The sequence below is a fragment of the Micrasema longulum genome, unplaced genomic scaffold (assembly GCF_059751315.1).
Source record: "Micrasema longulum isolate JH-2025_06_02 unplaced genomic scaffold, ASM5975131v1 h1tg000584l, whole genome shotgun sequence".
Classification (NCBI taxonomy): domain Eukaryota; kingdom Metazoa; phylum Arthropoda; class Insecta; order Trichoptera; family Brachycentridae; genus Micrasema; species Micrasema longulum.
Window position 1 is genome coordinate 180,503 of NW_028277780.1, and position 23,491 is coordinate 203,993.

The 23,491-nt window shown below is 30.3% G+C and overlaps 1 protein-coding gene across 1 annotated transcript in view; it reads right to left on the reverse strand.

Moving 5' to 3' along the window:
- LOC148280389 (zwei Ig domain protein zig-8-like) overlaps positions 1–23,268 on the reverse strand; it is a 138,025-nt gene extending 114,757 nt beyond the window's left edge. Inside the window, exons 1-2 of the mRNA XM_088228471.1 lie at positions 22,944–23,268; positions 10,610–10,865 (exon numbers count right to left, since the gene is read on the reverse strand). Coding sequence (XP_088084597.1) covers positions 10,610–10,697 — 88 coding nt within the window. The 5' untranslated portion in view covers positions 10,698–10,865; positions 22,944–23,268. The remainder of the gene's footprint in view (positions 1–10,609; positions 10,866–22,943) is intronic.
- Positions 23,269–23,491: the final 223 nt, after the last annotated feature.

Sequence of the window (23,491 nt, forward strand, 5' to 3'; positions counted from 1 at the left end):
TGAAAGGACAATCGAGACTCATAAACCATGGACTGAAATTATACAATAAACTACCAGACAAAACTAAACACCTAAAACCTTTACAAAATATGTTAAAAATATTATTATGAACAGTAGAACAGTAGATTTTTTTTCTAGGTTAAAAAATAATACGTAGGAAACTAACCCTAGTATCAAAAAATATATAATTTTGTTCTTATCAAGTTGTAACATAAAGCGTTAAAAAAAAAAACAAATTGCTCAAATGCAAAATAGAAGAAAATCACATGTGTCGTTGTTCTACGATCATAACGATCTAATATATGGTATTAAAAAAAAATGATTTTCTATATTAATGAAAATAATTTTTTTTTGTTTCTTTACGAAAAATGATATAATGTTTTTTTAAGCGTTTTAAGCAATAACGTTGGCTTTGTGGTGTAGTAATCAGCGCATTATCCTACCCTGCAAGAGGACACGGATTTGATTCCCAACAGGCATGACTTGAAATATTAATTTAAAAATGTGTTTTTACACTACAAAATTTCATAGTCCCTGGACTGTCACCTGAAACGTTAGACTGATCATCTTATCTGATGTTACAAAAATGATCAAGATATGCTGCGATATTGCAGTACCATATGCACTATTAGGTGTAAATTGGGTATAAAGATATAAAGATATAACACAATATCTAGAGACCCATAAGCAAAAACTCAATGTAAACTTGATCCACACAGGTTTTATGTTTTAGAGACAATTAACATATAAAATACATATTGTGTTTTTACTTACGATTAGTTTCAGTTTTTTTTATTTGCATGAAGTCGATAAGTTAGTGTCGAGTGTCATAATATGACTTTGCAAATGACTGCTTTTCCGCTTATAACGACTTTGTTTAATTATTGCTGATCAAAAAAATCTGTAATAATTATTAAATACATTTTACCAATTTGTATTGAGTTTTTTAAGTAGGATAGGCATACCACATCGATATATTGTATTTACCTATCGACTAGATATATAACCTGAAATAACAATACAGGTGTGATCACGTAAAGTTCTATAAAAAATGCCAGCACAGATACGACAAATTTCATAGCAAAGCCGTCCATTGTGCGGTATATTTGCCGATTTTCCGCGAATTTTTTCCGGCGCTGACGCGATTTTTCCTCGCGCTTAAAAACTCACGTCATTATGCAAAATTGTTTCCTCGGAATTCAACTCAATAATAAAGTGCCTTCAAGGACTGCGACTTTAGTGATGCGCTTATTCGGTTACCGAATCAACCGAACATTTAGTATCGGGTTATGAGAATATTTTGCCGTAAATCAGAGGAAAAAAAATCTATTTCAGAATGCATGTATTAATGTATATTTTTGGTCTCCGGAAATATGACCGCATTTCTAATTATTAAAGGTAACTTAAATTGTTCAAAATTAGACAGTGGAAAGACTATCACTCCTTCTAACTTCTGTTCAGTATACTTACAATTCCTCTTTTTTCTCTAACTCATATCATGTCCATTAAGTTTGACTGTAGAATCATCTTTCTTCCACTATCAAATATGTTTCTACAATGACTCTCTTTTTTTTTTTTCTTTTTTTTATTATATTGAAAACATATAATACATAATTATATACAATATTCCCAAGGAGTTTTTAAAAAAAAAACTCATTTAGGGACATACAGATAATAATTTTTTTAGAGACGTTTTTAAATTTTAAACTATAATATTATTTAACAGAAGCAGAAAAATTAAAATTATGATATACTACAAATTAAAAAGGGTATGAAAAATACTTGAAAATAACAGAATAAACAGAATACTAGGCATGGAAATAAATTCAAAATAATGTTTACATTATGCAATCTGGGAAAGAAAATTGAAAAAGTTTAAAAATTACATGGATGTATATATACATACTGAACTAGTACAAAATAAAATCTTTTTTTTTAATTAACAAAATATGCGCACACCCAATACAGGTTAATTTTTTTTATCAAAAACGTTGAAAAAATTGAAATTATGTATACAAGCCAAAAAAAGTATATAAAAAGAAAAAAACACAAATAACATTTAAATAGTATTAAAAATTACATATACAAGCAAAAACGGTGAAATATTAAAAGGTATATGTTCAAGATGCGCATTCTCTATAAACTAAATCACGTGTGCGCCTGAAGAAATATCTCCTTTCCTTTTTACTTTCATTCAATGCTAGTATTGATTTAAGGTTAATTTATACAAATATTGCTATTTTTGTTTGCTTATTACCTTATTTTTCGAAATTGATTTTCTGTTAAATACGTTTTGAAACTTATTTTATTTGGGAAATCAACAGTTATAGATTTATATTAACATTAAACAACGGATATATTGTATAAACTCAGAACTGACAACAGATTTTCACAAATTGTACAAAGTTAGTAAAGAAAATATAAAACATATTTTACAAATATATATTTTTAAAAAAATAAAAAAATGATAAAGGTCATAACTGTAGATGCCTAGACTTCTATATTACCTTCTCTTAAATGTTCTTCACTTCTGTTGTAATAATATGTTCAAATAAAACATAACAAAAAAAACGAATAAATGCCACTTCATCCCTTCTCGAAAATGTTTGTCGTCTCGGTTGTAATATAAGAAGGTAAACGAGTATGTAAACTAAAATATTAAATCTGTTTTTCGATTTGGGAAACAAACGGCTTATTACGTTATTCGAATATGTGATTTTAAAGTTACAAATTACTCTCACCGCAAGTTGAAATCATCCAGGGCCGCATGAGATGATATCATACAGAAACACAGTATTTGTGGACCTTGGTTGCTGAATTCAGTATCAATTTGAATACTTTTGCATAATTTGTAAAGCCCCACGTTTGCCGGCAGGAAAAAACTTTCCCACAACCAACTGCCATGGCATTTGGGGTACTTAACGACGGAGTCTCATACCAAAGGCCCGCTTAAACTCAAAAGTACCGCAAGAGCGATTTTCGGTCAAGCACTCAGTTTTGGAAATTCAAAGCGACAAAAAATTCTGTAGACTTAATTCATCTAAAAGTTTTCATGGAATTCCCACATAGATGAAAAAAAAATGCACCAGGATCTAAATTTATTGCAACAGAATAGGAAAAACATTTTTGAGAAAAGGATATGGAAGTCTAGGTATTTACAGGACTTTAAATTCACCTTTTTGCTTATGTTTAAACATCCACATTTTCGCAACTCTTCCACCTGTTGGCTTATGTAAAGATAAAGAGCTAAAACCTGTATTGATGTGGGTGAGATTCATGTGGCTGAATTATTTTACCTACTTGGCAACGCCTGAAATTTTTTTAACATCTTATACAAGTTAGTTTAACAACGTTTTAAGTGCGTCCAAACGTTTGAAGACAGGCTAAATTTACTTCTAAGGGAGTAATAAAAATCTATTATAGATATAAGTCGTTGTCGTTGTTATCGACCTCGTGGTATAGTGGTCTGCGCGTTTGCCTACCATGCAAGAGGTCTCGGGTTCGATTCCTGACATGGTCGATATAAAATATTTATTTACAAGGGTGTTTTCATACCGGAATATTTCGTAGTCCCTGGACTGGTAACTGAAGCGTAAGACTGATCATCTTACCTTTATGTAACAAAAATGATCAAGATACGCTGCAATTGGTGTACCAACGCAGTGCCATATGCACCATTCGGTGCAGAAAGGGAATGATGATAATTGTTTTGATATATTTAGTTATAAATATTTAAAACTTGTTTTGTTTTTTATATTCAAGTCCAGAATTTAGTTTAAGTAACTCCTAGGAATGTTATTATTTTTTCATTTGTTTTATATTTGTTATTGTAAAAGAGTTTGTTTTGTTTGATTTATAAAATATAAAAAATAAAACAAAATATTATTAATAATAATAATATAAACTTCTCGAATTTTCATTCATAACATAGGTTGGAAAATAGATCGGTCTGGGAATAAGGATCAAGTTGGGTCAGGGCTAAAATTTTGGCTCCTCTGCTTAACTCATACCCACCGGAGACGGGATTCTCAGACCCTATGAATACGAAAATTATCGATTAAGCGATAAGTGATAAGCGATAAGATTTTCATTCAGTCTAATCGTTCCAAAATAAACTTCTATTTAAAAATTGAAATTATCGGAACAGAATTAACGTGATTTTTTAAAAAACGTGAATAAATTGAAAAAAAAAAATTTTTTTAGATGTGTCAACAATATTTTGATTTTGTCTAAATTTTTGTAGACAATGACAAGATGTAGGTAAAATAATTCAATTATATGAATCTAACATACATAAATAAAGGTTTCAGCTCTTTAACTTCACAAACATCGACAGATGAAAGAATTAAAGGAATTGAACGGCCTCCGTAAAAGTGAAAACCCTGACACAGACATTCAATGACCGATTAGATCAAAACTGGTTAAATCCACGAATTAGTTTTATCAAATCTAGTTAAATCCAATCCAATATTTCAAAATGAGTTACTTCCAAATTATATATGAATTTTACACGGAAACTAAGTCTAATCGATCAAATCAAATAATGTAGGATACTTTTATTACCTACGTCAGACCTACATATAGTCAAAATAACAATTTAGTCGAGTAGCAATTATCAGTTTCAGAAAAGTGTTCTTTGTGAAAAATGCTTTGTCTGGATATATTTATTTTTGATGTTAACCGACACATATGACATCTCGTAGAAAATACTCTATTTAAATATATTGAAGCATTGAAGTTGACAATTTTAATTCTCTATTAGTTTCTCAATGTTAATATTTCAAAAAGATTATTACGTTAATCCGATAGTTTCTAAAGATTACTTTGTGTCCATTACAGCAGTCTTACTATTAACATAACCAGAAACTGCGCTAATTACATCAACTAATCTGTTGGAATAATTATTTCACTGCAGGTGGCTTTAGCTTTGGTAATCTCTAATGTTTTGAATACAATGTATACTTGGAATGACATGCAAATCGCAAGACTGATCGTTTTAACCGAATGATTCCTTTATATTCACTTCTTAACTATTTGTAACGTTAAAACTTATAATTTGCAATTTAATGTATTTATTATTTATAAATTTGTTTGACAAGTTGTAGTCTGCATTATTTTACGGGCGGTTTAACCCATTACGTAATGCAGACTGTTAATAAAAGTTAAAAGCCAATAAATAAAATACAGATTGCAGCTTAACCGCCGATATGCAAAGAAAAATACATCCATAATTTTCGCTGAAACCGTATCCAGCAAGCGATTTGCCCGATTAATATGTGAATTCTAACTTGCATTTTGACTTCTGGGTGTGTAAAACAGTAATATTGACATCTCCTACGTATAATATCGTAACCCACAAAACGCGATTTAATAGGAGAAGTATTGACAATTTATTTTGTATAACTCTAAATGCACATATTTTTGAAAAGATGTCACCAATATCTATTTTTATATCTTGTTTAATAAAAGCTAAAAATATACTTGAAATACTTTTCGGTTTTTGTAAAAATGCAAAAACGATCATGTACTACGGAAAAAAAATTTAAGTAGGTATTGTATGAATGACATAATACGATATAATGCTTTGAAAAAGACGTTAATTAATTAATTATATTAATGATATTATACTATATTTTACAGAAGACTTTATTGAAAAAAAATTACCGTATTTGTATCATACGATAAATATTTGATTCTTAGAAACGATATAAATAATCTTCAATAGAACTAACAATAGCAAACGTTGTTTTTTGAGTATAAAAAAAACATCATGACTTAAATCAAATAATATGATTGGAAAATATCATGTTTTTTATTTTTAACATTTTTAAAGGAAAATGCGTCTATTAAATACGGATCAGTAAATAAAATAAATTTTTGCTACTTATTAATAAAAATAAAAATAATTTTAAATTTGGAATTTTGAATTCTCGCGAAAACGGTCATTACATTGGCCACGCCCTAATATGTCACGATTTATGTTTATTTTCAACTTTGTTTCAAAACATTAAGGTTTGTTTAAACATCTTGACGTCCCAACAATCAATGCTAAACACGTCGCGCTTTTCTAGTGGTATTTTTTTTTTGAAGTTTTATTTGAAAATATTTCTCCACAATATAGACATTGATTTTAAAAATACAATAAATTATTCAGAAAGAATTTCATATATTTTTACCCGTTTTCGTGATATGTGATATTTTCCTATTATCTGGTTCATTAAATCAATTCTTTTGTTAAATTATAGGTAGGTATTTGTTACAATAAACATAATGAATATTTTGTTTTTACGGCTAAATCACATTGTTTGTGCTCTAGGAAGCTCAATTATTATTTTGGCAAAAGTGTCATCTATTTTGAAAAAAGAAGAGAAAATTAACCACATAACAAAGAAACAAATAATATTATATCCATTTCGAATGTTCGTTCAGCCCTCCTATCATAGAGAAAGATTCTTATTGGTATCTTTTTTTAAACTACCAATCTCTCATTGGTTCCGTTTTTTGTACGGCTGGGAAATATATTTGTATCATCCAATCACAACACAGATTAGTATGTAAGTAGCTTAGACTGTTAAATATGAAAAAGTTTATTAGCAGTTAAAAGACTAAATGATATATTTGTCATAAAGTGAAATTTACAGAAGAGTTGATGAAATAATTTTTAAATGAAAAATGAGCATGTTTTATTTTAAATTTTGATTAAATTTCAAAGCATAGATGCTGTATGTAACTATAAGGGCTATGTAGGATAACTACAAAAAACTGAGTTTAATTTTAACCTAAAGGGCCTCCGTGGTGTAATGTTCAGCGCGTTCGCCTACCATGCAAAAGGTTTTTGAGTTCGATTCCCGACGTGGTTAATGTGAAATATGTAATTAAAATTGTAACACAAAAATATTTCATAGTCCTTGGACTGGCACCTGAAGCGTAAGACTGGTCATCTTTCCATCATGTAACAAAAATGATACGCTAAAATTGGTGTAGCAATGCAGTGCCCTTTTCACTATTAGGTTCGGAAAGGAAATGATGTTGATGAAAGAGCAATCCGTAAAAATATGTCCAATTTTCTGTTACATAAATCCATAGTGACTGACCGAAGTTTCGGTTTCCGTTTCGGCCAGTTTCAGCCAATAAAACGAGTGTCGGTCGCAATTTTGTTGCCTAAAAAATTATTGCCGTAACTTTGGCTCAGCCGAAACCTGCAATCGAGATGTGTCGGTTTACGTTCGGGTGTAAAAGTTACTCGTATAACATAATAACAAACCAAAAAGCAATAAAAATTAACAAATAAACTCAAATAATTTATGCCTTTTATTTCTTTGCTTATTTTATTAAGCTATTGTTCTAATGAAGTCGTTTGGTTAAACAACGAAAATGCTGAACTTTGGGCGTTTTAAAGTGACTTTAAACATATGAAAATAATTTTCGGTTTTGGCCGAAACCAGAAAACTAGAACAGAAGTCTAATTTCGGCTTAGGTTTTGGCTAAAATTTTTGTTTCGGTCGATCACTATAATTTTTTTTATGTGATTAACGTCGTTAAAAAGAGTTTTTGATGTAAACGCCAAAAAGTACGTCTAATATCCATGAATGTCAGATCATACGACACAGCTTTAAATTATAAGAAAAATTGTATATTTTCCGCAATTTCGGGTATAGTGGGGCATCAGTCACTTCGACCTTTTGCCGTCGATATGTTGAAGACCCTTTTGAGACGAGATGGTAAAATATGAGCCAATTGTCTGACTATAAATAAGAAGTGTAATATCAAAGACAAACATCTGTCATGTGATGATTTTTAACAAGCTTCACTTTTCGTCCTGGGGAAGTCCGTTGATAAATTTATACTTTTGTGCAAAATAATTATTTTACATACCGGCCATGTGGTGAAGTAATAATTTTCATGTTTTTTCAATAGTATCAATGTTTTCATTTTTTTAGTTTTTTGTTTAAAAAAAAAATTCGCGTATTTATTATTCGCCTGTGGTTGTGGTCCTGTGGCTAGTGTCACGGACTCACAGATCAAAGGTCCGTGGTTTGAATCCCATACTATCCCAACTTAATTTCCATTTTCTGAAAGTGAGTTATTTAAAACCGTTGAAATAGGCCCTTAAAATTAAATATTTGGGTTAATCATAAGAACGCAAATATTTTTTAATAGAATATTTTTTAATGTTTTCAACGAGTTGAAAATAACTCACTATTAGAAAATGGGAATCAAGTTGGGGTAGAGTGGAGTTCAAACCTTAGACCTCTGATCCGTGAGTCCACAACACTAACCACGGGACCACAAACCGATTTATTTTATCATATTACGGTTTTAATCGAAAATGACTGCCGATTGATTGATAGCCAATACAATATGAGCGGTCGATTAAACAAATAGTCGCATATATCAGTGGTGGTCAAATTCATCAGACCCATGACCTACTTTTCACTGTCTTGAGTCCGTGCTATCTTTTAATCCTTTAATCAGAGTTTTATAAATAACATTATAACAGTTTTATTTTTATAATTCACGCAATATACGAATAATTGTAAAAATGAAACAAAACACTTTAGATATTTGTTTACTATATAGAAAAACACAAGACAAAATTTAAAACAATTCTGAGTAGCAGCTTAGTGTGAGTCAGGTTTACTGTTGGATATTGCCACGTTAACGAATCTAACGAATGAGATTCTGTTCTGCGAGGACAGTGCGTTTTTTTCGTTTCTTTTAGTATGAAAATGTCGATTCACATAAATATGCTGAACCAAACCAAAAATGCAATTAAAAGTAATTATGCAGAAATCTGCCAGTCCATATTTTGGAAAAAAAATATAATGTTGTGATGGGGTGCAGTAAGGTTAATTCGAAGTTAAAAATGAAAATACCCAGGCAATACAAAAAAACTGTAATAATCACCATCTGAAAATAGTGTTGATTTAAAAAATGGCAATTTGCAGAAAACACCCACAGCACTAGATAAATATTACGGTATTGAAAAAGGATGTAAAGATTTGTGCCTCCAGAAATAAATTTTTCTTCAATAAATTAAAGTCCATAACTAGATGGGTATTTCAATTTTATAAATTCGTTAATTTAAAAAACCCGGTTGTAAAAATATAAGAGTATATTTTAATACAGAATGTCACCCCATGAATTCAGAGTTTGATAATTTGAAAAATAAACGATGATATTTTATTCAATATTAGATGTAGTTGTTTCCCGCAAAATGCATATTTTATGTTATGTTGTCAGCCAGACTTTAAAAAACCAACACGATTCCTTTAATATATAATTTTTAAAAAATTCTAGTTTTTGTATCAAATTAATAACGTGGTTCTTTTCAATTGAGTGCACGTAAATAAATATCATTTGTAATAATATTATATTCAATACATAATGATACAAGAAACATCAAAAGTTTACAGCATTTTTCTGTAAAATGCACATTTTAGGTTGTGTGGTCAGCTAAAGTTTAAAAATCATTATAACTGGTCAAATACATAATAAAATATTTTTTTTATATAAAAAAAAGCAAATGTTCGCATTATTCATCATTTGTCAAAGTAAAAAACATTTTAACTGTTGTGTAAATTTGATTTTTCACTCTTTTCATAAAAGTGATACATGGCGGCCTCTGTGGTGTAGTGGTCAAGACGCTTGACTCACTCACGGAATGTTCCGGGTTCGATTTCCGGTAAGAACACAAAAATCAAATGATTCTTTTCTCAAGCCTGGGTATTCTGTGATATAATTCATCATTGTAATTGGGCCTCCTGGCCTGTTGTGGTGGAAAAAAAAAATTCAAAATACATTAAAATACTTGTAGTATTTTCTTGTGCTCATTTATTTTTTTAAAAAATATACCTTTCCTTAGATTCACTTTTGGCTGTTTGCTTTTTACATTTTTTTTTTTTTTTTACATTTTACATTTTTTTTTTTTGCACCACAACAGGCCAGGAGGCTTAATTACAGTGGTGAATTACATCACAGAGCACCCAGGCTTGAGAAAAATCACATTTTAATTTTTGTGTTCTCACCGGGAATCGAACCCGGAACCTTCCGTGCGTGAGTCAAGCGTCTTGACCACTACACCACGGAGACCGCCAACTTCTTTATAACTATGTTCAATCATTCGGCTCATTTATCTAATAAGGATATATGAAGCAATATATTGCAGCGCAAAGTAAGAATTTCATTTTCCATAAATAATATGGCCCGTTTGAAACATCTCTGCAACTATTGTCCTTAATACCATTATTGAATAAATTCCTAACTGATGAATTCAACTAACCGCTTAATTTATTAGTCTCGTCGCTATCGACAGGCCTAATAGCCGCAATCGACTGGTTAGCCACCTCTGGTATATACATTTCCCGAATAAATGTTTCAAAAATGCATTGAAAAATTTAAAAAAAGCATAATTTTTACGAAATAATTTATTTGCTTTCTAAAATCCTTGTTTGATTTTAATATTAAAATTATATAATGTAGTTTTGTATAATAAACGCCAGGTCAACAAATATAATAAATACATACATAAATAAATACACCTACATACATACATGGTAATTTAAATCGCTAAATTCTAGTAAGTAATTAAAACAAGTAAAATACTTACGTGTCCGTATTAGAAGAAGAATGATGACGAATGGCGCCAACGTTTTTTCTGTAAACGCCATTTTGTATTCACTCAATTTGAATATCATTAAGCGACAATTTTTTAATACTCTCTTAACTTTCACATTCGTTATAATGTATAAAGTCTAGAATCAATTGAGTTAGACTATTCACTTAACACTTCAAAAATATTTACTAAACTATAAAATAAATCATAATGAATTGGAGTTTTCTGGTTAATATCTCACAGGAGGCATCTGAAACAAAAAATGTAATATCAGAAAAATATTTAAAAAAAAACTCAAATATGCTTTGGAAAGCATGTTTCGACTTAGACCATACTCATATTTGACTGCTGTTTTGTTTTTACTAATTATTTATATACAGTTTGATCGAATGTTTAATAGCCTGTTAAAATCACGAAAAAAGAAATAACGTCTTAGAAAAGTTATTATAAAATTAGAGACATTTACATGACTTATTGGCTGGTTTAAGTAATTTTTTTTACATACACTATGTAATTCACATTGACCATTTAGCCTATGTTTGGGTATATTTTCAGGCGTCACTTAGTATGCAGGTGAAATAATTTAGTCAGATATGTCTGTTAAATTCAAAAGTTGTCTTCAAACGTTTGGACATACTCTAAATGTTGTTAATGTAAATTGTGGGTGTTTATTAAATAAATTTCTATAACTCTTTTAGCCCGGGTGAACATTAAAAAACACACGCGAAATTTAAGATTTCTTTAGTCACCTATCCACCTTGTACTAGTGTTTCCTTTTTATTTAATGATATCTCTTAGTACGTCGCTATTTTTTCTGCTTATTTTGGTATAAGGCACACCGCAAAAAATTAAGTTTTTGTTTGTTTTGGAGTAAACTTGCGACATCTTTCTAAATTATATTTAAGACGTGATTTTGATATACACATTAAACTTAAATTAATTTCTTATCATCAAATTAACACCTAATTAAATTTTTCGATTTATTACCTCTATGACAGATTTTAAAAATGAAAAATGGATGAATTTTTTTTTAAATTTCAAACAATTCATTTAGTACATACATATTAAGACATCCACAAGAATAAATTTAGGTTTTAAAGGGTTGATTTAAGTTTTAACAAATATTTCCTCCAAGTTAAATGCAAAATAAACCTGATGTTCAGAATACTGGTACCATTTTAGCAATTATCATCAAAGTTCTCATCTGTCTTGGGGCGATAATAAAAGGGAACACAATGGAACCAAGATGACTTGTCTTACGAGTAATTCGTAGGGAAAATAATTCCACGTGTACACAGAATTAGGGAATCTGTCGAGATAGAAGTGTGAGTCTTAAAAGCACAATATTTCCCTTCCATATACGTTTTCAGACGCATTGTCACCGAAAATAACCGAAAAGATTGCTTACCATATGCGTTTTCAGATTCATAAATTGTTTTTTTTTATTCAGTCTTTGAAACTAACATGGAATGCTTAAAATCTGATTTTATTATGATTACTTTTCTATAACTTCTAGAGGTAGATTCTGCTGCGCAGATGAGGAAACATCTATACACATTTTATGTGAATGTGACGCTTTATATTATAGAGAAGCTGCATCCTTGAGGGACCACTGGCTAAATCTGGGGATGATAAAGATCTCGCTTCGTACCGAATAGCCCGATACTTTACGAATCTGGGCATGGGGGGGGAGAATTATCAAAATATCGCCATCGACACAATAGCTAGGCTTTTTAAAAGACCTGGGCTCGGGTAAAATTTTTCACGGGGACCCGTCACAATAGATCTTCTCAAGTCGCAGTGACGTTTTGAGCTTATAAAGCCTTTCACTTTAAAGAATAAGAAAAAACCTATTGTTCTGACGTGATTCCTACACAATTAAAATGATATTATGAGATTTTTTAATTTAAGTTTTTTTTATTTAATTGGCTATTCCGTAAAGTTGGTTGGATGTCGCTGAGGAGTTTTTGCCATTCCATCGTCAATATTCTGTAAACTGATGTATAAAAACATTACAACAATATAACTATCTCAATATCGCGGCAAAAGACACGATAATCATGTATAATGATTCAACTGTTTGTGTTTTCTTAACTTTTAATTTATTTGGTTTTTAATTTTATTTTTTAATTTTTTATTTAATTTTTTATTTTTTTGTTAGACTGTAATAAATTGCTATTGACAATAAGTCCGCCATTTAACTATGTATATCATTGTTATTATTTTTATATATGTGTTATTAAATACTATGGCACTGTATGAAAGAGATAGAATGTATGGGTATTGGAGCAAACATGGATAATTTTTCAGTAAGCTGCTTGTAGTATGCTGACGATGCAGTTTTGTTAGCAAGCAGCAAGGATGATTTGCAGTAAATAATCTCTAGAATGTATGATGTTTGCCTGGAGAGCGAATTGGCGATAAACAAAAGTAAGTCAAAAGTGATGGTATTTGAAAGGGATAGTGAGGTTACTGACTGCATAATAAATGTAAACAACGAATGTCTTTAACAAGTGGAAGAATTTTTGTATCTAGGAAGCATGTTTTCAAGAGATAGAAGAGTAGAAAAAGATGTTGAAAGAAGAGTGAATGCGGGCAACAAAATGAACGGAGCACTAAGCACAGTAATTTCTAATAAAAATATGTCAATAGAAGCAAAACTGGCAGTGCACAACGGAGTTTTTGTCCCAACACTTATGTTTGGAAGTAAAACATGGAACTGGCAGAGGAAGGATTAAAACCGAGTGAACGCGGTTGAAATGCGATCTCTTAGACGAATGTGTGGAAAAATCAATGAATGACAGGGTTACGAATGATGAAATCAGGCGAGAGTGTCAATCTGAGTCGAGTATAATTAATAACATTAAGAAAGGGTCTCTGAGATGGTTTGGTCAAGTAGAACGAATGGACGACGAAAGAATGGTAAAACAAGTATGTATGGTGAAAATGAACGGCAACGTGAGACGAAAACGACCAAGGAAGACGTGGCATGACCAGATAAACCAAAATCTTAAGTCGGGTCATGTCATAGAACCAAAGGGCATGTATGACAAGATGTATGAATGTTGAAAAAGCTAGGAATGTATGCCAGGATAGACGTGTGTGGCGGTCCATTCTCTCTGCTTACCCCTACGGAGAAATGACGTGAAAGTAGAAGTAGTAGTAGTAGTAGTAGAAACTCTATGGTTAATAAATATTTATTCTTATTAATATTAATAGTGTTTTAGGCATCGAATTAAGAATGGTCCAGAAGGAGCGTAGAATCATATTTAAATACATAGGATCGTGTCCAATAATTCTTCCACTAAGCGTCACTTTCGCCGCGCGCATTTGTGATGCCGCCGCGTAATGTTGCACGATGAAAAAAAATAATTATAACACAAATATAAGGTTTAAAAAAAGCAATTTGTTAATTTCTCTAAAATTTGAAATATTGATTGACACAACAGAGTAGATGAGTAAAAGGTCATTTAATAGGAGTAATTTAATTAATGAACATTAAACTTACAATGTAAAACAAATTTAGTTTTACATAAAGTGGATATTTTTATATCATGTTAAATAATATTTGATGTTTAAAAGATAATGTCGGCCAAATGTCCACGAAAGATTTGTTTAATCTGAGATCCAATTTTTATGAGCAAAGTAGGGTAAAAAATTTACTACGCCGGCAATACTTACAAAATGTTAATTTTGTTTCTTCGACAATCTGAGAGATGGAAAAATAATTCAATTTTTAAGTAATGCATTTGTTACACACACATTCATTTGCTAATTACACATGAAATGTGATTGCATCATGTTTCTTTAAGATCCTAGCAGTATTTCTACACTTTGAAAGGACACAACGCGGCATAGTTGAATTCAAATCGGGAGTTGCGTACTGAGAAGAAACAAATGGGTCAAAACGTTAACCTACTCATTTAGTTTATTTCAGTCGCCTTCTATTCGATGTGGGTATGCAGTTTCTGGACTATTCTTAATTTTATGGTTCTGGGTCAGTTTGTTTGGGTTGAACATGCTGACAATTTGTAGTTTTATGAATTTCATTCGGTGATTTCCGTGCGCTTCCAGGTACGTTCGGTCAACTTTGGAATCTGTCATTCCTGAAGAGGACGGGTGAAAGGAAACGCTCGTCCCGAACCCACTGATGGCTGAGTTAAAATAATGAAAATTCGGGAAATCTGTCGTGGAGAAGCAAGACAAAACGAAGCTAATGGTTTTTATATTTACTTAGGAGAGAATGTCTCAATTGTTTCCAGTAAGAATAACTTGAGCATTCTCAACGTTCAGGATGAAATATTCCATCATTTGAACGCAGTTATGCAGAAAGCAGCCAGTCCACAATTTTGAAAAAATGAGATATCGATTAACATAATACAACAGAGATGAACATTTTAGAGAGGGAATATAGAAGTCTAGGCATCTATAAGGCTTATGACCTGTCATTGGCATTCAGTCCTTGTTTACAAAAATTTGGACAAACTCAAAACATTGTTGAGATGTTGATGTTATCGGGTGTAATATGGTCAATTTTATGTTCTGCTAGAAACAGCCAGACCGCTTTTATAAAAAAAATCTATATTAATCACCTCCTGAAACTGGTATTGATCACAAAAACGGCATTTTTCAATTTGCAGAAAACACCCACAACACTTGTAAAATCTGATGGTACTTTAAAAATCATTAAAACTGGTCAAATACATAATTTAATTCTTGTTTCTTATATAAAAAATAATAATGTATTCATAGTTTATCATTTGTCAAAGTCAAAAAAATTCGAAATGTTGTGTAGATTTGATTATTCACTCTTTTCACAGATGTGCTATTATCTCAGTTTCACTTTTCTATGGCTGGATGCTTTTTGCCTAGCTATGTTCGTTTACAAGTCGTTTCAAACACTACAATTGAATAAAAAAGATTATTCAATTGTCGAAATTACTTCATCCTTTCTTCATTTTCTCATATACGAGGAATCTTCTAAAAAATAATGTCAATCTTATAATTTACTTTGAATGTAACGTAATTAATATTTTGATAATGATAGTACATATTGAAATAGTATATCTGGCACGACTAATGTACTCGTATTTTGTACTAAAGCAAAATTGACTTTTTTGACGCATTTCTATGACGAAAGTGGACTTTGGTGTTTTATTTACCTATAAAAAAGCTTTTTGCGACAATTTCTGCAAAAAGTGGACTCCCGTGTTTCACCCTCTAAGCAACAGAATTGAATATTTTTTTTTTTAAACTCTTGTGTGGCTGTGATTTTACACTAGTCGACATGGGGTACAAGACTTGATATATCTGTCTAATTTTTTTAAACGATGGAGTTGTATTTTTTGTAATCTTTTAATGGATATTTTCATACTGGATTTGGAAAGTAAAGTTTGTTTAACTATGCAGGATGTAAATACAAAATATATTTATCTTTGCTACGCGAAGATTGAATGTCCGCTTATTTAGCAAAACATTTGTATAAGAGAGAGCACCGAGATAAAACTCATAACAAGGAAGACAGAAACACTGTTTTGTCGCGGGTGTTATGTAAAACAGATTCAGTTGGTTAAAGACAGTTATGGGAGACACACGCGCGTAATATGGGTGGCGTATTAATAATAATAAATATATGTTGTTTTAAATAAATTATGGAAAAGAAAATATCTGTACCTCAAAGGCAGACGGATGAAAATCCAGAATCTGATGAAATGACATTTAGATTTTCGTATCCAATTTATGATCATGTCTATTGATTTTGAAAAAATGTAAGTCTTATAATGAAAGAACCAATATTTAAAGAGACTGAAAATGCTATAAACTATTAGAAATTACTAAGAGAAAGTAAATTCATGAGGCTTTGGTTGAACTGTCTATCTCTGGGGTACAGATATTAAACAGTATGTCTCCGTGTTTTTTTTAATGTCTGAACTATAGAATATTTCGTATTTTACTAGTGGTAACACGGGCATATTTATGTATAAATTTATTTTTAAAAAATACGGAAAATGTCCAATTCAAACAAGTCATATAACGAAAAGCAATAATAATACAGTAACAAATAAAAGAAGCAACACAACAAAGAATAGCAAAGACAAGTTAATACATAAGACAGGCTAATGCCTGGAATCCAGAGTTATTTTTCAAATACACAGTCAATTTATTGAGAATATATTTTTAGTTTATTTGTAAAAAAACTCAATTTACAAACGAAATAATTAAGATCTTGATTTTCATTTACAAATCTAATATTTCTGGATAGAGGCGCATGGCTACCATAATTAGTCTTATGATAACCGAGGAACCGAATCATATTATTTTTGATTCTTCGTGAAGTTACATTAAGAGATATTTGTTGGAGAATAGTCGGGAGATCGAATAAACCATTAAGTATTTTAAACATGCAAATTAAATCTTAATTAAATCGACGTTGTGAGAGATTGGATATATTGAGGAAAAGTTCTATGTCAGGTATTGTTATAGTGAAATCTTATGATTTCTAGTTTTTCCTTTTGGAATTTTCCTTTTTCCTACTCAAACCATTCAATTTACGAAAATCAGTGGTACATGAACATTTTGTATGTATTTTATAATATTTTCGTTTAACATTAAAATACATAGATATTTTTGAATAATTTAAAATTGACTCAATATATACACTATACTATGAAGAGAGGAGGCGGTAACGAGGAAAATGGAAAGAGAAAGGAAACACTCAAATAATCACTAACTTATATTTCATACATGATTTAAATTTCAATAAAGAAAGAGCGTCTCTGACATTAGTAAGTAGTCTAGTATAATCCTTGTTTTTTTATTACTTACTTCACTCATATACTAAGAAAAAATGTCAAGATACGGTGCAATTAAACGTAGTTATGCAGAAAGCAGGCAGCAGGCAGCCCCAGAAAAGTATTTTTATATTCATTGTAAAGAATTGCTTAATTCGTTTGTTATAAGGTTGTGGTCCCGTGGCTAGTGTCTCGGACTCACGGACCAAAGGTCCGTCGTTCGAATTCCACTCTACCCCAACTTGATTCCATTTTCTAATAGTGAGTTATTTACAACTCGTTAAAAATGGCCCTCAAAATTGAATATTTGGGTAAATCATAAGAACTCAAATATTTCTTTTTAAAAAAAAAAATAATAATTATAATAAATTTTTAAATAATTTAATTATGTGTTACAGGAATTAAGGTGATTTTTCAAAGTCTGGGTGACCACGCAACCTAAAATATGCATTATGCAGAAAACAGCCAGAGCTAACACTAATTGATACCTCATTCAAACTTCGAAAGGTTACATTCTGTATTAAAACATTCGTTTCGTTTTTTGTGTTTTGAACTTTTGCTAAGTTATATATTTCTTTTTGTTAACATGTTTTTTTAAAAAGAAATATATTTTTTAAATTTCATAAATGGTACATGTTTTTAAAATTCATTTATCTAGTAAATGTTATAGCTGCAACTCTCCAATAAAAGAAACTCACTCTTGTGCTAAAAGAGTGAATTACACTGTTTTAATTATTTACTTATAAGAGTTTATATAATTTTAAATATACGAGTACATAAGAAAAAAAAACAAAGGATATATAAAGAAAAACAGAAAATAATTATACATTCATACTTATTAAAATTTAATGCAGTTTTTACACTTCCAAAAATTTCTTTAGATTTCCATTGAATTTATTTAAAGATATATTGGTTTTGATAGTTTTTAGTTCATTAAAGATATTATTATAATTTTTGACACCTTTAAAGACGAAGCTATTTTGAACATGACTTGTGTGGAATTTAAGGATTTTAATATTGTTTTGGTATCTGAGTGACTTATTCATCTCAAATTCTTTCACTTTTTCTTGTTTATATATTTGTGTAATGGAATTTATTTTATAAATAATGCCTACTGTATGAACATTAAATAATTAATATGTACATCTTGAGTGGTTTATGCTATGTATATGTGCCGCATGTAATGTATATGTTTGTGTATGTTTTATATGTGCGTTCATGTGTGTGCGTGGATGGCTCGGAGTGTACATTCGGTATTTTTATTTGTTTTAATTTATTACCTCCATGGAAAACGCAAATGTCAACAATTATCTTTTTTTCACTTGAAATTCTTATTTATTTTTTATTTTTTGTCACATTTAATGTTTATATCTTTTTAATTTATGAAAACTTAATTGGTCTTTTTATGTTAAAAAATTGTTGTTTTTAGTACTTATTTTGTATGACTGTATGTTTTCTAAATAAAATAAAATAAAAAATAAATAAATAATAGACTTTCCGTATTAAATGTTGAGGATTTCTTCAAAATGGCTATGATAATTAATCTTTGTACTTTTTTAAGAGGGTTTATTATATTGGCATATGCACCACCCCATGTTGTTACTTTTTATTTTATTAAATAAATAAATAAATAATCATTAAAAAAGTTGAAGGCATAAATAAATAAAGTTATGTGATTAAAATATTTACGTACTTAAATTTTTTTAAGCAAACTGTATTTCTGAAGGCATCAATCTTCCCATCAGTATCTATCTATACCGTAAGGTTTTTCTAGCGCTGTAAGTGTTTACTGCAAATTGAGAAACGTCGTTTTTGTGATCAATACTATTTTCAAAAGGGGATTATTTCCGTTTTTTGTATGAAAGCGGCCTGACTGTTTTTAGCAGAACATATAATTGACCTAACTGCACCCGTTCACATCAATATCTAAATTTTTCAAAATTGTGCTGTTTTCTGTAAAACTACGTTCGATTCATATATGAATGTTATTTCTATGCCTACCTAGAGCTTCAACCACGTTTGCTTGCTTTACAAAGAATCAGGTTTTTGTGGTCCTGGATGTACACAATTGAAGTTCTTAGGCAGTTTTAGGCACGAAGAATACACGGGAGTTCACCACAAATAGTGATCCCAATAATACACATATTTTTTTAAGCCTTTGTGTCATGTGCTGTATTTTACCACTTTAAATGGACCTCTTGACTTGTGGCGGATAATACAATAAAATAAATCCTTTGTTCCAACATTATTTTATGGTCAAATATAAAATTTATACGGAAAAAAGGTGAAGTAACGAATAACACATTGCGAAGCGATCAATTCCAAAATGACAAACGTCAATTTATCGAAAGGCTGCATTAAAATTCACGCTTACGGTATTATTTATGATGGGGAAGGTTTCGTAATCGTTTTTGACAGATTGTGACTATTATGTTTTATCGGTGCTTGTTTTATCGTGCTTTTTTATCGATACTTTATTCGGAATACATTTAACGTCAAAGATGGCCCGAAGGTATTTTATCTTTTTTGTTAGAATCGTATTTAAAGTACTTGATTTGTTGTAATGTACTTGATTTGTGGTAATGTTGCCATGAATATGTCCAGGCAGATGAAGACGACAGTTTTGTGTTTGAAATAGAACCAGCTCTTCAAAGAATTCAGAGTACTGATTATTATTCAACAGTATATATTGAGAACGGTAGTGGTTACACACATAAATAGAGACATTTACCCAAGCGTCAACCATAACTATAATACAAGGTACTCTAGTAGGGATCTGATACTAAGTGAAGGGGTCAACACTGTTCCGGCATCGAGACAACACTATTACGTAGGCAAAAATGTTCATAACCTTTTGCCAGAGTCGTGGAAAGACAGGAGTGTTGTCAAATTACGGAAGGTGTTGACCTCGCTCTTTCATGACATTGGTCGTAGGGAGTCTTCAGCTCTTTAACTTCACAAACATCAACAGATGAAAGAATTGAAGGAATATAGATATTCAAATATAGGCAGAATGGTGAATGTTACACAGTGTGTAAAGTGGCCACTTAAACCAGCCATTGACAGGTCATAAGTCCTGTAGATGCCTAGACTTCTATGTAACCTTTTCTTAAATGTTCTTCATCTCTATTGTAATATGTTAAAATGATTAGTTTTACGCTTCAGGTACCATTTATGGGACTACGAAATATTCAATTATGAAAACACCCCTTTAAATAAATATTTCATATCAACCATGTCGGGAATTGAATCCGAAACTTATTGCATGGTAGGCAAACCCGCTGACCATTACACCACGAGGCCGACATACAATATACAACAATGAAAATAATGTCACCTCCCTGGGGTAACCCGCACCGTTAATTCATAATTTATTAATTCATTTGGAATTGCGTTGGTGTGAAGTAATTAAAATATTTAAAATACGTTTTTTATTAAAATTTCACGAGTAAGTTTAGAAAAATACTGCTTTATTTTTAAATTTTTTGAATTTTAATGTTTTTTTTTCCACCACAACAGGCCAGGAGGCCCAATTACAGTGGTGAGTTACATCACAGAACACCCTGGCTTGAGAAAAATCACATTTGACTTTTGTGTTCTTACTGGGAATCGAACCTGGAACCTTATGCGTGTGAATCAAGCGTCTTGACAACTACACCACGGAGGCCGCCAATAATTGAAGACTTATATTTTAATACGTGTGAGAAAGCATTTATTGAATATCCATTTATACAAATTGTAATAGCCCTTTTAAAATAAAAATTAAATAGATATTTAATCATCATGTCCCTTTACGCACCCGGTGGTGTATAGGGCACTACATTAGTTCACTAAATGCAGCGTTATATTGATCACCTGTTACATACAAGTAGGGAAATAAGTCTTACGATTCAGGTGCCAGTCCAAGGACAATAATATACTTACAGTAAAAATAAATATTTCATATCTCTTTCCCAATTTAATTTAGGACCGCAAACATCGCAGGCAAACACGCCAACCACTGTTCCTACTATAAAAGCGGATTTTTTCCACTTGATTTCGCGTTTCAGGATCAGGAGTCGAAAACACTCATCGAGGATTTGGCTTCTGTTTCACTCAGAGAACTGTATTCTTGATCCGCATGGACACAGATCTAACATAAATACATGACATACTCAAACTTTTGAGGCACTTGCCTTCGACAGTTTTCGATATTGGGAGCATCGTTTATCAAAAATTATATATACTGATTAGGTAATTATTACATTTATTTTTTACTCAATTTTATTCAATCAATTGAAAATTACGTTGGCGTAAGGTTATTTAAATATTTTTACAAACGTTATTGACGATCAAGCATTCAAAACGTTTTTTTATTTTTGAATTCACTCAAACATTATTTATGTGTAAATAAACATCTTTGCATATAAAATATAATTGTTATAAGTGCAAAAAAATATATTTACGGAACCAATACATTGATTCATTTTCAATCAAAGTAAACTTTATAAATTTACGAAAGACGGTTTTTTTTTATCGGCACGTAATATTAATGGGAAATAATGTAAATAATAAATAATACTCAAAAAGTATGAAGAAAAGTTTGAATATTTTTCCAACCTTATTAGGAATAGAATCTTTGATCCTAGAATGACCCTATACATTGAAACTAAATCCTTTATCCACTTATTTAAGATATATAACAGAGTGCCAGCATATTTAATAATTTTTAAAGGTTTAAACGAAAATTTTCACTGCTTTTTTAAAATTCGTTCAAAAACAATCACACCTTTTTTAAATTAAACTAACTTTGAAATAAATTGTGAAAATAGTAAAACTTAATTTTGATTCTCTTCCAAAAAAAAAATGGTCCACCTGCATTTATTAATACAAATATTTAATTAACCAAATAATAAATAGGGTTTTGTTAAAGGGTATATAAGTATGATCTGTAGAATTTACATTAATGGTTACTTCGGTAAAAAATGTTTGTTAAAAAAAGTGTTTAAAGTCGTGAAATAGTTAAACTGTTTTAAATAAAATTATTTGAATCAAACAAAAAATATTGGTTTCAATTTATTATTACTTTAAGTCATTTTTTAAACTAATTTGAAGATGTATATATTAAAAATAATATGAAAAATTCTAATTAATTAAAAATAGTGTAATAACATTCTACATTTGTTTAATTCCTTACACCTTTAATCAACCTAGACCTCACGATGTTTGTTCATTATGTTTATGTCTATTTGCCTTATTTTTATTGTTGCCTCATTTGTAGTTTTACTTTTTTTGTATCCAATTTTTATTTCAATTTCAATATTTCATATTTTAAAAGTGGACTCTGTATTTCGGTTAACTTAAATGTGTGACAGTTTATTATGAAATATGAATCAATTTTTTGTTTAAAAATAGTGTTAAAACACTGTCATTAATAAAAATATTGCTTAACTAAATATTTAAATTTGATTGTTTAAAAATATCACGAACAGTATTTATTACATATTAAAAATAAAACAAATGAAATAATTCAAAAATTAAGTCAATTATATAATTACCATAAACATTGTTCTGTCCATCCATTCGCATATTGTAGATCATTTGCTACATTAAAAAAAAAATAGAACTAAAGTTATGAAAAAAACACAAAACAAATAATTAATGTTTCCCGTCGTACAATCTGGTGAAAATACTTAAAAAGAATACGTATACTTAGTTTTATAATTTAGTTTTTAAAAAAAAATTACTTTATTTGTATTGTTAATTTTATGTTATGTTATCATTATTGAGTGGGTGTGAGTTTGTGACGTTTAGGTTATAAGTGGTAGCGTTGATAGTGCGGGATTCGTTCGGCGTCGATTTAAAAACCTTATGTCGTCACTGTTCGGCGTCGCGGCGCTTACTGACCCGGGCGGCGCCGGCGTCCTTTACGCATGTGCAAAAGCTCCCCTCTTCTCATACTCCGATTTGGTTTTCTCCTCGGTGTCAAAAAAGACGGTTGCTCGATCAACATCATTACGAATTATAATAAAAATTATATATTTTTTTACGTAAAGCAATACAATAATAGATTTATTTAGTAGGGTAATGAATAAGCGGTTCGCGT